The sequence below is a fragment of the Piliocolobus tephrosceles genome, chromosome 3 (assembly GCF_002776525.5).
Source record: "Piliocolobus tephrosceles isolate RC106 chromosome 3, ASM277652v3, whole genome shotgun sequence".
Lineage (NCBI taxonomy): Eukaryota > Metazoa > Chordata > Mammalia > Primates > Cercopithecidae > Piliocolobus > Piliocolobus tephrosceles.
In genome coordinates this window covers 7,164,590-7,179,043 of record NC_045436.1, presented here as the reverse complement: position 1 = coordinate 7,179,043, position 14,454 = coordinate 7,164,590, and the positions used below count along the sequence as shown (strand labels likewise).

General features: G+C 38.1%; 1 protein-coding gene across 2 annotated transcripts in view; it reads left to right on the top strand.

Moving 5' to 3' along the window:
• The window catches only part of TENM3 (teneurin transmembrane protein 3), a 470,182-nt gene that overhangs the window by 272,076 nt on the left and 183,652 nt on the right, over nt 1–14,454 (top strand). For both annotated transcript variants that reach the window (XM_023221030.1, XM_031935298.1), the window contains exon 3: nt 2,262–2,499. In XM_023221030.1, the coding sequence (XP_023076798.1) occupies nt 2,262–2,499 (238 nt within the window). The remainder of the gene's footprint in view (nt 1–2,261; nt 2,500–14,454) is intronic.

Here is a 14,454-nt window from a genome sequence, read left to right as displayed (position 1 = left end):
TGCTTTCATCTGTGACTGACTTAGCAGATTCCTGGAACATCAAGTCTAGAAAATGTATTTGGGATGAATGGCTAAGTGCATGATGAATAAATGAATAAGTGGGTGCATTTCATTGAATTCTTACAATTGCACTAAGACGTGGATGGGACAGTAGTATTTCTCACATTACAGGTGAAAAAACTGAGGTGAAAAAAATCATGATGTCTGACAGAATCAGGACTTAAATTTGTCATTATAACTTTTAATATTCTGCTCTTTACATAGTATAATAGCTAATACAATTTCTTCTATATAATATATATATAAAAAATATCATTCTTTCATGGCACCATGGAGTCATCTGACCCATACCACTCTGCTTTTTAGGCAAAGTCTTGTTACTTTTTCCTTGGAAACACTTCTCCCTGTTCTCTCTGTTTCTATTCCATTGACACCAACCCAGTCAGGCCCTCATAACTATAGCTTGTTCGGTTATGCCATCAGCAGCTTCTTGAAATGTACCTTAAAGGTATCCGTAGGGGTTCTAGTCATATACACTGATGCCAAGGAAGACAACTCTAATTAATTATATGAAACCTGAATAATAAATCTTTCATGAATTTTAAGCTGTTAGTTTTTCTTTTTCTAACACAATGACAACTCTATGTGCCATTCCCTCAAAAGCTGATTTCAGTCTGAGATTTATACAATCATAATTTTTCATGAACACCAAAGCAATAAGCCAAGAAGGATTCCCACAGTTTCTGATATGGGGGAAACTCTATTCTTGAAGTTCCCCCATATCAGAAACTGCAAGGAAGTAGCGATAGTTTCATATATTTAGGTGTTATCTCTATCTCTCATTACAAGCATGTGAAATTATTCATTGTTAAATCATATGATATGGAATATTAGGGATCATTAGAAACATGTAATATTACTGATGTTATATGCTATGAGAGGAGTTATTTTTATCATTGTACCCTGTAAAGAGGTTTGATAATATACATTAAAACAATTACATATTATGTATTCATTTCATGTAACCTGAATTACAATGTTAAACTGTGCTATTTGGCTTAACAATCACTGCTGGAGTTCACATCATAGATGGAAGCTAGTCCTTGTGTTTCCTATTCTTTTTTAATATGTGCGTTATTATTAATAGCATGATTTAATACATCACTTTAAAATTATACTGCATTTTGAACTGCATTTAGCCCAAAATTGACATGTCATGTGTGTGGAACCATAATCAGTTTAGCATTAAATTAAAGAGTCATCTATCTGTTTGGTAAAATGTAGTCTTCGTAAATTCTAGCGTGTCCAAAGCTAGGTAATGAGATGGAAAAGTAGGTCTCGGATGTTACGTTAATTTTTGAATGTTAACTTATGACTTATTAGCTATACGGCATTTTCTAGCAGTTACAACACAGCATAGTGTTTATGTTTTGAAGTTGCCAGACTCTTTATGATTCTGGTTTAAAACAAAAATATTTGTATCACTGACATAGTGGCATGAGCCTATCTGGTCACCTATGACTTACTTCAGATTGTAGTTACGCTGCATACTGTGAAATTGGAAAATCTGTTCTGTGTGTGTTCTAATGGATGTGATGGTCATTAAGTATATGAGTCTTCTGACGTTGTAATCAGATGTGATTCAGTCTGTTAAGTACCCATGAAACAACATCTGCTTCACAGAGTGACCTTCTGCTAAAGAATACTTAGCATCTATTAGTAGATCATAGTGCAGATCTGCCTTATTTGAAATGCACTAAACTAGAGTAGTCTACTGCTGTTTAGCAACTAGCTTGTAATAATTTATTGCAGTTAAATAAAGCTTAAAAAAACTCCATTAAATAATTATAGGGATTATATGCATCGCGAAAACCTTTGTGTTCTACTGAAATTACCCATTTAATTTCAGGGTTGGTTTGTTAAAAAAAAAAGCTGAAATCTAAAGGCACATTAGGGGTGCTGTCAGATGCTGTTTTCTGTAGGTGTTAATAAAACCAGATGAAAAAAAATCTGAAACAAATTAAAACCAAAAGCAATTTTGCCATCTGTTGTATATTAATTAGAACTTCGTGTATCAAGGGTAAACTTGCTCTTAGAGAATGTCACTGAACACCCGCTTAATAGAATAATATGCAAATTTATTAGGTTATGGATTTATATGCAGTTTTTAATTCTAATTCATCTGCAGTGGATCCCCAAGAAATTGGTAGTGTGCATATATGTACATGTATATAATGAGTTCTCTTTCTTTTGTTTTTCAGAGCAACCTGCAAACAATCAAGGCCAGTCAACCCTGCAGCCCTTGCCGCCTTCCCATAAGCAGCACTCTGCACAGCATCATCCGTCCATCACTTCTCTCAACAGAAACTCCCTGACCAATAGAAGGAACCAGAGTCCGGCCCCGCCGGCTGCTTTGCCCGCCGAGCTGCAAACCACACCCGAGTCCGTCCAGCTGCAGGACAGCTGGGTCCTTGGCAGTAATGTACCACTGGAAAGCAGGTAACGTCTAACATTTCAAAATAAGCTAGTCCAACCCGTTTCTCACCAAGAGAAACTGACCATACTTCTATATTCTGGTGTGGTGTTTTGGGGTTTTGTTGTTGTTGTTGTTGTGTTTTCCTTTTTCTTCTCTAAGAAGCAGTTCCAGATTGTTGTGATTTTTTCAGTCGCTGGGTCAGTGAATGTGCCCATTCTTTTCACACATTTTGTTCCCTACAAGAGATAAGAATAAATTACTTCAGTGAAACTTTCCCTTACCACTGTTTGTTTTTTTCTTATCTACAAATTACCAGGCATGTGGAGAAAAGGACAGAGATGTAAAATACTATTCTCAGTTGCATGTAGCTTGATTTAGTAGACATGTCTAGCATCTTCTTGGTCCTAGACTTCTGTACTTTCTCTGACTATATTTTGTTCATTACATCATATGATCATAGTGGAGCCCCAAGTGTAACACTTCAGCACAAATCCGATGACAGTTTGTTAAGGATATTATAGTTTCTTACATTATGAGGGAGATAGGACCTACTCTCTGAAGTTCCTTGCAGGATTATTTCCTAAGACAATCCATTCATCCTTACACAGTTCTATTAGGAAATTTGTCCCCACAATGAACTGAAATCTCCATCCCTGAAACTTCCATCCTCTAACTGTAATTGTGCCACTAGTAGTCTGCAGCAATACAAAACAGTTTTGCCCTCCATCATAGATGATGGCCCATGGGCTTCTCAGTCTTCTAGAAGCTTCAGCAGTTTAATGGTCCTTCTCTGTACACATAGCATAGTGTTTCATTGAGGTTCAAAGTTATGACTTCTCGCAAAGGCTGGCTGACAGGTGGTGATCTGCTCATACAAAAGTATAGATCAGCAAAAGCTGTTTTGAGCTCATCCATTTAGTTATTCAGGATGGCCTGGCATGTAACATTTGGCCTTCTTTCTTTGCACAGGAGCTGAACCACCACTGTCTCCTTTGTAATTATGTATTGCACAACCAAGAGTGGTGTCTTACCTTACTGGTCTTCTGGTGGCAGCTTTGCAGTGAGGTTCCCCTAACATTCTTCTTATTCTTTATTTCTTCTCTGCCCCAGGGTTTCCATTAGGCTTGGAGAAAAAGAGTTATCACCACAGAAAAGCCAGAAAATAGAGAGCTCTTGACCCCTTGAGAGATTGTCCCCCAGAATGCCCTGCCCTAGAGCTTAGAGTTAACATTAGGATTTAAATTAGCTTCTGGGTGAAGAAACTGTCTCACCATGAATATGTTGCTATTTCTCACCATTAGGTGTATAGTCTCAACCCCTTCTGCCTTGAGGGTGAGCTAGCAGGAGGCCCTCACAGTTAGTTGTCAACAATAAAAGTCTTTCTGTGTTTTCTTTTACTCTTGACCTAAGAACAAGGTTCTAAAGAACTCTTATCTTTTTATCTATACTCAGCCACGAGTAGTTGAGTTTTATTGTTTATTTTGTATTACTGAACATTCTTCTGGGAGAAATTAGGAAGAGAAAGAACAGGAAAAACAGGCAAACAGCAGATTTCTCTTCACTTAAGACACAGAGTCATGTATACAGATTTTTTTTTTCCTGAGGTTATTAGCACAGACCTCAATTTACCCAGTGTAATTAATTAGTACACACAGAAGAGCTAATCAACACTGATTGACTATTGTCATTTGGAAAAATTTTATTAGGAAAAAAGTAATTTTCCAGTTGAGTCATCAAATTGAATATGGATAATTGCATTGTAGTTGACAATAATTGTTTTGACAAATATTTATGAAATATGTCAAGTTAAATCCTCAGAAACGTGTTTAATTTTAGTGATGTTATAAAACACAAAAGCCTCAAAAACTGTCAGTAGGAGAGTTAGCATTCCATGGAACCATGTCTTACAGTTAATTTGGAATAATTTTGAGAAGAGTAAGATGTGTTCTCATTATTCGTCTTATTGCACTGGAAATTTTGATTGATGGGACTTTAAAGAAAGAAAGTAGTTGGTTAGAAGAAAATCCACTGTAGCCATATGTGAAATTGTAGCTGGTTTCTCTATATTCTTATATATAAGAAATCATTCCCATGGTGAGTAGTTACTGAGATTTTCTTCCATTTCTAAGTAATGCCATTAATGAATCATCAATGGAATTAATATTATATAGTTTTATGAGTTGATACAGGGAGGAAATCAACCGCTGATGTGATGTCACTAATAAATATACAGAATAATTAATCTAAAAAATGTGTTGTTGTTATGCTAACAAATTTTAATCTGCAGTATAGTTTTGTTGTTTTCTCGTTATCCAAAGCTCACATCTTATAGTGTTGCTAATCAAAAGCAATGATATTTCAACTTGCAGTACTCAGTGAGTCAACCTAAGCAGTGATGTGAAAATCCCACACGGTGCTGACACAGTACTACTGTGGTTTCTTTAATAGTCTCACTTGGTTGGAACTCTGGAGGTGAAGAACCAGCCTTACTTATCATTGATTTTTCCTTTTTTAGTTAAGGTTCCCTATTGAGTAGGATTCTCGGACTCAATTTCAGTTATATTAACAACTTTATCCAGACTCGTGTCTGCCTTTAACTGTTTTTTAATCTAGTGTATTGTTTTATCTTTGACAATTATTTCAATTTATATATATATATATATATACACACCGATTTTGCAAATTCTCACTTTTTCTGAAACTGCCACTTAAAACTTATAAACTATGAAGTATAAAACTCAGTTACGCATAAATAAAAATCTCTGTATTTTTCTCTTAGTTCCCCCCGCCCTTTTCTCTTTTCAGCACAAATTGATAGTAATTGGTTACAAAGTGGCATGTAATAACCCTTGAAAATCTCAGTGATTTGTAGACTTACAGTTTATGTGAATTGCTGGAAAAGACATAAAAGGATTTTCCACTTTGTCCTGTATGTTTCAGTATAGCTATCATTTTGATTTATTCAAAAGCATTTTTTTCACCAGGCAGTTTCTTGCTTCCATAAAAATGTTTATTTCCTTTCTCTAATGAATTTAACATTTGCTCCTGCTGGAGACAATCAATATGATTGTATACTGTGCATTCCCACTCAATGAACAGAATACTTCTGGTCTGTAATCTCCAGTGACTTTCAGATCTCCTAGAATCACACTGAGATCCGAAAAAGCCTTTGCAGTTCATAAGCATCTCCTTATTATGTCATCATTTCCTATTAACAGTCGGTCCCTATGTATAATACCGAGTACTTGCTTACAATTTTCCTGAAAATTCCTTTTCTTTGAGCTCACTATTTGTTATACTTTGGATCATTCACTTTTAGGGCATTGGAGAGCCTGTAGCTTGCCATTGGTTTATTTTATACTTAAGCTGCTTCAGTATGTAATAATAGCTGCTACAAGAATACGGAGCAGCTGAGGAAAAGCTTAGAATTGGCCCAGTACAGCAGCAGCACTTAAAGGTATAGTACAGTAACTCTCATTGAAAAGCCCTGTCCTTCAGCAACTGTAAAATTAATTGCCTGCAAGTTCCTCATTTATATACGTGAATTAAATAGCTTAGTAGTTACCTATTAGATGTTAACAAAACGGTTCATTTGTAGCTGTTTAATAAAAGATTTATTAAAGTCTTGTTTTATTATGAAGCCTACTTTGGCATGGATAGTTCATTAGTTATGTTCCCATAGCTTTTTACCTTCTAGTTCAGTAATGCTTTGCTAATTATTAATGTATGAAAATGCATATTTCATTGCCTCTTTATTAGTGCATCTTTTATTTCAATAGTGAGATGTCTTGAGCCACATTAATGTGAGACCAATTGTTAACGTCGTTAAAAAAAATAGAATACCTGAACAGAGATATTGTTTACTAAACTGAGATATTATACTTTTTTCACTTTTTATCTTCTTTCAAATGGTTGTAGGGAAAGTGAAAACAATCATACACACGCCGGGTCTGAGTCAACCTTGCTGACTTGCGTCTGCATCCTATGCATGGTAGCTTTCCTGCCCCAGAGGGAGCCTTTCCTAGCTGAAGAACTGTACCTGCACCCACTTACTGATAATGGACTAGCATGAGTGAGGGAGTAAGTAGTGGAATCCTCCATAATTAAAGATACAACTTCAAGTAAAATATGCCTGGGAAGGTAGCTCAGTGACTAAGGTTGACTGACTGGCGCTGATGCCATATGCTTTTGTTAAAGATAGCTTGGGGAGACCCAAGGGTACCTGTGGAGAAAGGGAATATTAATGAATATGGAAAAGGTCCAAAAATGAAGAACCTAAGGTTACTGAACAAAAATTTCAAAATTGGACCTGGGCCTATGTTAGGAAATTCTTGAAGTTTCACCATCATCATTTATTTAAAAAAAAAAAAAGAGAGAGAGAGAAAGTTAACTTAAATTACATACTAATGAATAGTAAAAAATCACTTGGATTCTAAGTCTCTTAAAATATGGCACCTTGTATAACTTAACAGTAGTTCTTAAAAGGACAGGGAAGGGATATTGTTTATTTGTGAGAATAGGAAGAAACATGAAGAGGGAGATATAATGTACAAGAATTTGCTGTGTGCTGTTAATATTTAAGGCCTATTTCAAGCCCTAACTAAAAAAAACCTTTGTCTCAGAGAGAGGAGGATAATTGAGGAAGCTATTGTAAGCTTAATTCAGTAATTCAGTACCTAAGCTCTATGGTGACCATATAATTCATTATTAAAGCCAGGAGACTTGCAGAGTGAGAAGGGGCCATATCAACAGTTACCCCGGAATTGCAGCATAAACTGAGAAGGACGTGTGATTACCATACTAAGTTTTATTTCCAAGAGTAAAGTTAATTTTAAGTCCAAATTTTCTTATTCCTTAGATAAAAATAAGAAATCAAATGAGAAGGCCAGGTTGAATGCAGGTAAGGCTTCAGACTTCAACATTTCTAGTAGTTTCTATTGCTAACTTAGAGCAAATATTTAAACTTTTATTGACCCCTGTCACAGAAAAAGCTTCTATTGGCCTCCAAAATATGTAGCTCCTAAAATAATACGTAAAATATTTGTCTTAATTTTCTTCTCACAGTATCAAGAGAACACTTAGCACAATATCAAGAGAACAAGAGGTAGCAGGCAGGGTGCGGTGGCTCATACCTGTAGTCCCAGCACTTTGGGAGGCCAAGGCGGGTGGATCACCTGAGGTCAGGAGTTTGAGACCAGCCTGGCCAACATGGTGAAACCCCGTCTCTACTAAAAATACAATAATTACCCAGATGGGGTGGAGGGCACCTGTAATCCCAGCTACTTGGCAGGCTGAGGCAGGAGAATGGCGTTAACCTGGGAGGCGGAGCTTGCAGTGAGCCAAGATAGCACCAGTGCACTCCAGCCTGGGCAACAGAGGGAGACTCTGTCTCAAAAAAAAAAAAAAAAAAAAAAAGGTAGCATATATAAAATGTGGTTCTGAATTTACTCAAAGAATAAACATCCCTGTGTCTCCAGCAGCATTACAATTTGGGTTTCCAAAATCATTATCTTAGGCTGAAGTAGAGGCTTCATTCTAGGGAAGTTTGAGATAAAGATTCAAAGATGGGCATTAAGATAAGTGAGAGTAAAAGGCTGATTTTTTAATGTGAGATTATTATTAACCACTTGTAATGCTATAGCCTCAATTTGTTTGTTTAGTGGGCAGCGTGCCAATAATTAAAATGCGAAAGAAGGCTCTAAACCAATAGTAGCTCTAAAATGAAGGTCATTCTCAGGAGTCAGTATTGATATATATTCTAATTAAAACCTAGTGGATATAGTAGGGATACAAATCACAGTTTAACGTCATGAGAAAAGCATATGCTTTGGAGACCTGGTTTTTAATCCTGCATCCACCATTTTCACTATCTATATAATCATCTACACATATTTAAATGTGAGGTCAATTTCCAATGCAATCATAATATCTACTCAAAATGATTTGTAAGTGTGAAATGAAATAAAGTAAGTAGAGCACCTGGCACATGATAGGTGTTCCATAAATGTTTTTAAAATAATGACCAAATAGTAATAGCAGCCATTGTGAAGGGCACCTCATTGGTTAATACCTTTCATCAGAAAGTAGCTCTCATCTCTCCAGACAATAAGAAAAGCATTTGTCTTAACCAGGATATTTTTGTCTAATTTATCTTTATGTGTTAGGCTGGTTAAACATAAAATTAAACCATGGTTAATTTTACTAGATTAAAATCTCTTAGTTTTCTCACTCTTCCTGTCGCTTCACAAAAAGCAGGTGGGTTTTTGTAGGTAGGAACCCCAAGTCTGTTCATTTTGTTCTTGAGAAGAAAAAAAAAAATCTTCAAATAATAATGAAAGGCAACTATTCATATCCTTGAAACATTTAATTAACTACAGTAATAAATGTTTGGAATGAATCAATAAAAGCCTTGATAGATGCATTGTCTTCACATCACTCAGAAGTGAGACCCCAGTTTTATTTAAGGTATTGAACGCTTTAGAGTCTTTTGTGCATGATAAAGGTACTGTACAATAGAGAGGGAGTGTTATTTTGTTTAATTGGAGTGAACCAGTTTCTTTTTAATAGCAATTAAGACACCAAGAAAGTATGCATTAATCATTTGCTATAGGCCTTAAGTGATACTGAAAGCGTAATTTCAATAAATTGCAAATACTATATATTCTGATAATGTTTGGTTTTGGATAACCGTAATCCATATAAAATATATTCACCCACGATCATCTTAATTTTCATGGTACCTACAGAAATGAATTCTTAATTACCTCTAACACATTTTGAGCACACTTATTTGAACGTGAACAGTGTAAAAGGTAATCTGTGCCTTTACTCCGGTCCTGGTCAGCGATTGCGGTTTAGCCATTATCTTCATGTGAAAATGACCTGTCATTCTCAAGTCCTTCTCTTCCTCTTGAGCAACTGTTTTGTGAGGCTTTTTAACAATCCTCTTACCATTCACTAGTATTGTCTAAGTACGTATCAGTCCTCTTTACTTGTGCATGTGTATGTATTTGTACATATGTATGCATACATGTTTTATGTCTACTTGACATCATTGCTACCTGATGATTTTATTTTTTCCTGGAATCAATTCGTATTCAATTTTTTTAGAGAGTTGGTTTATTGATTGATTTCTTTTTTGAGACGAGGCTTTGCTCTGTCACTCAGGCTAGAGTGCATTGCCACAATCATGGCTCCCAGCAGTCTTGACCTCCCATCCCGGGTTCAAGCAATCCTTGTGCCTCAGCCTTCTGAGTAGCATGAACTACAGGTGTGGCACGGTGCCCAGATGATTTCTTAATTTTTAATTATTATTATTGATTTATTTGTCTACTGGCTGCTTGGCGTTTCTTTTCCACGAGGTGCAAGGTGAAAAGTTACAGGTGTCAGGAGAGCTCACGTGCGCTGGGACAGTGAGGAGGACTGTCTCCTTTTGGGTGTTAGCTGTGTCGATGGAGAAGAGCACCCACCCTGCTTGTCCGCTTGCTGCAGCCGCCTGGTGCGGGGGCGGGGAGGGGCTCTGGCGGCCTAGCGCCTCCGCAGGCCCGGGTTTCGGGGGTGGCCGCTCAGGTCAGGGCTGGGCCCCAGCACTGGCTTTGCTGGACAGGCCATCGGACTGCCTCCTGGGACATCCCAAGCCAGGCCACGGGCGGTCCTGCTGCAGGGGTCCTAGGAGACCCCGGGTGCTCTGTGAACCATAAAAATACCGCGGCCACGAAAGAAGCTCGCCCACCAGTGACGTGGGTCAGCCAGGGAGTCAGGGGCGGCTTCCCTATGGCACTCGATGCTACCGCAGGAGCTGCTACTGGAAGTGGAACCCAGTGTGGGTAGTAGCCGTGGGTGGCCCCAAGCAAGAGACTGGAGGGACTGGAGGGTGTGGCCCGTGCTCTTGCTTGCAGGCTGGCGGGACCTCGGTGGCAACTCCTGGAGATGGGGCTGGCAACGCTAGGCCAGGAACCATTTGCAGAGGAGCCTGCTGGGAGGCCACTCCACAATGGAAACGTGCACAGGGTAATTTTTTAGTTTTTTAAATTTTTGTAGAGACTGGGTCTGCTATGCAGTCTACCCCTCTGTGCCTCCCAAAGTGCTGGTGTTACAGGCATGAGCCACCACGCCCAGCCTTCATTTTAAAACTCTTGTTTTTCTCTGGAATTTCATTCTCTGGTTTCACCACCAATTAATATACACCCTGTCAAAGATAATTGCATATTTTTTTTCTGCATTCTTTTATTTTTTCCTTGACAGGCTTTTGCCTACTTTCTTTCTCCACTAATTTCAAACCTGAGGTAAAGTCTGTTTTCTATTACACCAGTCTGAGAACTCTTTCTTCTTATAACATACGATTAAATTCTTGGACATGCAATTAACCAGCTAAGCTTAATCAATTCTATTTGATAACCCCTCTGATTCTGCTGCAACCTTCTTCATGCATTCTTAGCATCTCACTTCATATTCTGAACCACTTGAAATACTGCTACCGGAAATTGTTGCAGTTACATCTCACAGTAATACAATATTGTTACCGCCTGGTCATGATGTGTGGGAAGAAGTGTTGGTTTGGGGACAGGCGGATCTGGCTTAAAATCTCAACATCCTACCAGCTGTGTAGCCTTGGCCGGGGTAATTATACCTTCTTATCTTGTGTTTCCATCAAATGGGATTGTAATACTTCATAAAGACTTTATAAGGGTTCATTAAGATGTCATGTAAAGTACCTAATGCTTCAGTTTCTTTGCTTTTTATGCCTTTCCTATGCTGCATGTTTAAAGGAAAAATAATTCATTTAGTAACTACAAAGGTAAATGACATCTACCAAGGAAATAAAGATTTGCTAAAATGCAGTGACAGCTACCAAGGACTTACATGTTAATTAATTTTTGTGACAATTAGGTATCTTTTTACCTTTGCAGATTTTTTGATAGTAAGAATAATCACGAAATCCTCAACTTAATTGACTTCCTAACAGAGATAAACTATGAAGTAAATTTTTAAAAACAGAATTTGTGTTACAAAAACCAAATAACTGTGATAATACGTAACACTGATAATACGGGAAAGAAATTCTCTGAGATAGTGGTGTGTTAGAGATAATTCATAAAATAAAGCCTGAATGCATTCATTCATTTTTTCAGGAAGTATTTGTTAGTCTTACAGTGTACCAATATGAAAAACCCAAGTTTGTTATAAGGGATCTGTAGATGTTTCGCCTGCTTTTGAGAAAGATAGATTATATTCCAGAGCAAATTTAAAATCATAAAGATTATCTAATCTGGCCAAGTATGGTGGCTCATGCCTATAATCCTAGCACTTTGGGAGGCTGAGGCAGGTGGATCACTTAAGGCCAGGAGTTCAGGGTCACCCTGGGCAACATGGTGAGACCCCACCTCTGACAAAAAATATAAAAATTTAGCCAGGTTTGGTAGTGTGTGCCTGTAGTCCTAGCTATTTGGGAAGCCGAAGCAGGAGGATCACTTGAGCCCAGGAGCTCCAGGCTGCAATGAGCTGTGATCACACCATTGTCCTCCAGCCTGGGCAACAAAGTGAGACCGTCTCTCTATTTTTTTCTCCCAAAGAGCTGGGATTATAGGTGTGTGCCACCATGGCCAACTAATGGTTTTTGTTTGTTTGTTTGTTTTGTTTTCGAGGCAGGGCCTTACTCTGTTTCTCAGGCTGGAATGCAGTGGTATGATCACAGCTCACTACAGCCTTGACCTCCTGGGCTCAAGCAATCCTCCGGCCTCAGCCTCCTGAGTAGCTGAGACCATAGGAGCATGTCACTATGCCCAGCTAATTCTTTATTTTTTTGCAGAGACAGGGTCTCTCGTTATATTGAACAGGCTGGTCTCAGACTCCTGGGCTCACGTGCTGCTCTCGCCTTAGCATCCTAAATTGCCGTGATTGTAGGCATGAGCCATCACATCTGGCCTTACCTTCTTTTTAAGGCCCATTGAGATTTAGTAAGTGGCCTGAGGTCACAAGACTAGTTAGTGGCAATACTCAGCTAGATGACAGGTATCCAAATACAAGTTCATTACCTTTTCTTCTAGTAATGATCTCCAGAAAATTTTTTATTACATTTGACAGGAAAAAAACAAAACCTCAACCCCCAGATATGTGTATTTATTAAATTTTAAATTAGGCACATGTAGCAATTTACTAATCTTGTGCCTGGTATCATGCACAGATTAAAAATTGAAAGAATGAACTAAAATAAACAATTTTACAGAATTTTATTTTATTCCCACTTAATTCATTTAATGATGTATTTAATTATTTAATATATATTATAGTTGTTAAATGTAAGTGAATTTTATTTATTAAATACTAATCATACCATAAGTATTTTTCAATTCTAACAATTATATAAACATTTGTGTTGAAATGTGGCTAATTTCTCTGATGTCTACTCTGATCATCTGGCAAGCTAATCAGTAGCTATTACATTTTCACATTTTAAGTAAATAAGGACAAAACCCACTAAAATATGAGTTAGCAGACTTTTAAGCAGTTTAGAAAATAAGAAATTGCTCTAGATGACATACATTTATTTTGCAGCAAAGTCGTATATTGATGGGACCATTTCCAAATGTAAATTTTCAAAACACTCTCTCAGAACTAAGAATTTCTTTTTTTTTTTTTTTTTTTTGAGACTGAGTCTCGCTCTGTCACCCAGGCTGGAGTGCAGTGACCGGATCCCAGCTCACTGCAAGCTCCTCCTCCCGGATTTACGCCATTCTCCTGCCTCAGCCTCCTGAGTAGCTGGGACTACAGGCACCTGCCACCACGCCTGGCTAATTTTTTGTATGGTTCTTAGTAGAGACGGGGTTTCACCGTGTTAGCCAGGATGGTCTCGATCTCCTGACCTTGGGATCCGCCCATCTCGGCCTCCCAAAGTGCTGGGATTACAGACTTGAGCCACCGCGCCCGGCCAGAACTAAGAATTTCTATAGAGAAGGTGTACTGTCTTTATCATTCTTGAACACTTCCTCTACTTGGAGGGGTAGATTATTAATGTTTTCAAAAACATATTCTTGGTAAGAGACTTTTGACAGCCACTTGTCATCATAGAACAGGTCAGCAAAACTGAACTCTTCTCCTTTTTGTATATTTAATTCATTTTTAAGGTTAAACTCTTTGGGTATTTTGCTGTGAGATACCTTGTTAACCTTTATGTGGTTAAAAAAGATTTTCAGGCCGGGTGTGATGGCTCATGCCTGAATTCCCAGCATTTTGGGAGGCCAGGGTAGGTGGCTCACATGTGGTCAGGAGTTTGAGACCAGCCCGGCCAACACAGTGAAACCCGTCTCTACTACAAAATACAAAAAATTAGCCAGGCATGGTGGCGCGTGCCTGTAGTCCCAGCTACTCGGGAGGCTGAGGCAGGGGAACCACTTCAACCTTGGGAGGTGGAGATTGCAGTGAGCCAAGATTGTGCCACTGCACTCCAGCCTAGGCAACAGAGTAAGACTCGGTCTCAAAAAAATATTCAAGATGACATCATAACTCATCCCAAAACATTGTGTGGAATATTATATTTGTAAAAGGTAACAGCATCACCGTCAGCTCCTCTTCTTCTCTCAGGATCCTCAGGCATTAGACACCGTTCCAACAGAAAGACTGAGTATAGGTTCCACTATCATTCGTGCATAAAATATTATAAAAGCTTAATATCTTTCTTATTTTTAGGTAGGAGAAAAATGCAAGTTTGATATGTAATTAAATAGAAGTTTGAATACCTTCTTATCTCACTAGTTCGTTTTGCATGTGAGTTAATATGCAGACCTGATATAGAGACTGCATAAATTTGGAGGCCAGAAAGACTTGGCTTTGCCTGCTCCTTCTAACCTTTGACAATTTCAGTAAGTCTCAGTTTCCTCTTCTTTAAAAGCAGATTTTATAATACACATATACAGACACACACACACACAGAGTACACACACAGTACACACACACACACACACACACACTCTGGGAATTTT